At 63.5% G+C, this 504-nt stretch overlaps 1 protein-coding gene across 1 annotated transcript in view; it reads right to left on the minus strand.

Moving 5' to 3' along the window:
- Nucleotides 1-137: 137 nt before the first annotated feature.
- Nucleotides 138-504, minus strand: part of LOC104625922 (autoimmune regulator-like) — a gene marked incomplete at both ends in the record, with an annotated part of 1,339 nt that continues 972 nt past the window's right edge. The window contains one exon of the mRNA XM_010293690.1: nt 138-273. Within this exon, the coding sequence (XP_010291992.1) occupies nt 138-273 (136 nt within the window). The remainder of the gene's footprint in view (nt 274-504) is intronic.

Consider the following 504-nt stretch of genomic DNA (forward strand, 5'->3'; position numbering starts at 1 on the left):
TCATCCAATGCCCTGCCCCCTTGGGCTGCCTTGACTCTCCCTGCCCCACCCACAGTCCGACGTCACCCTGTGGGTCACACCAGAGCTGTGGTCCCCTCTGTTTTGTCTCTGCCTGTTGGTGTCCTCGAGTGCCGTACCTCACCCAGGAGGGCGTCCAGCTCGTCCCTGCTCAGCACAGGGTCACCGCTACGGGAGCCGTCCTCTGCCTGCGGGAGGAGATGCGTCCTGCCAGCTTTCCCGGCTGCCCTCTGCCCACTCCCCTGTGGGTCAGGGCTGGTGCCCAAGTTCAATCCCTCGCCTGCAGCAGCCTCAGCTCATACGTCCCCTCCGGCACAGCTTCTCTGATTTGCCTCCAGCTACAACTCTCCGGTCCCTCGCCCAGCCTGAACCACCATTCCTCAGCCTCATTGCTCCCTTCGTAACCACCGCTTCCACCTCACCCACCATGTTTCCCCCCACTGGGGCCGGGTGCTGCTTGTACCAACCTTTGCTGCCTGTAGCAGG

This window comes from Phaethon lepturus, unplaced genomic scaffold, assembly GCF_000687285.1.
Source record: "Phaethon lepturus isolate BGI_N335 unplaced genomic scaffold, ASM68728v1 scaffold40118, whole genome shotgun sequence".
Lineage (NCBI taxonomy): Eukaryota > Metazoa > Chordata > Aves > Phaethontiformes > Phaethontidae > Phaethon > Phaethon lepturus.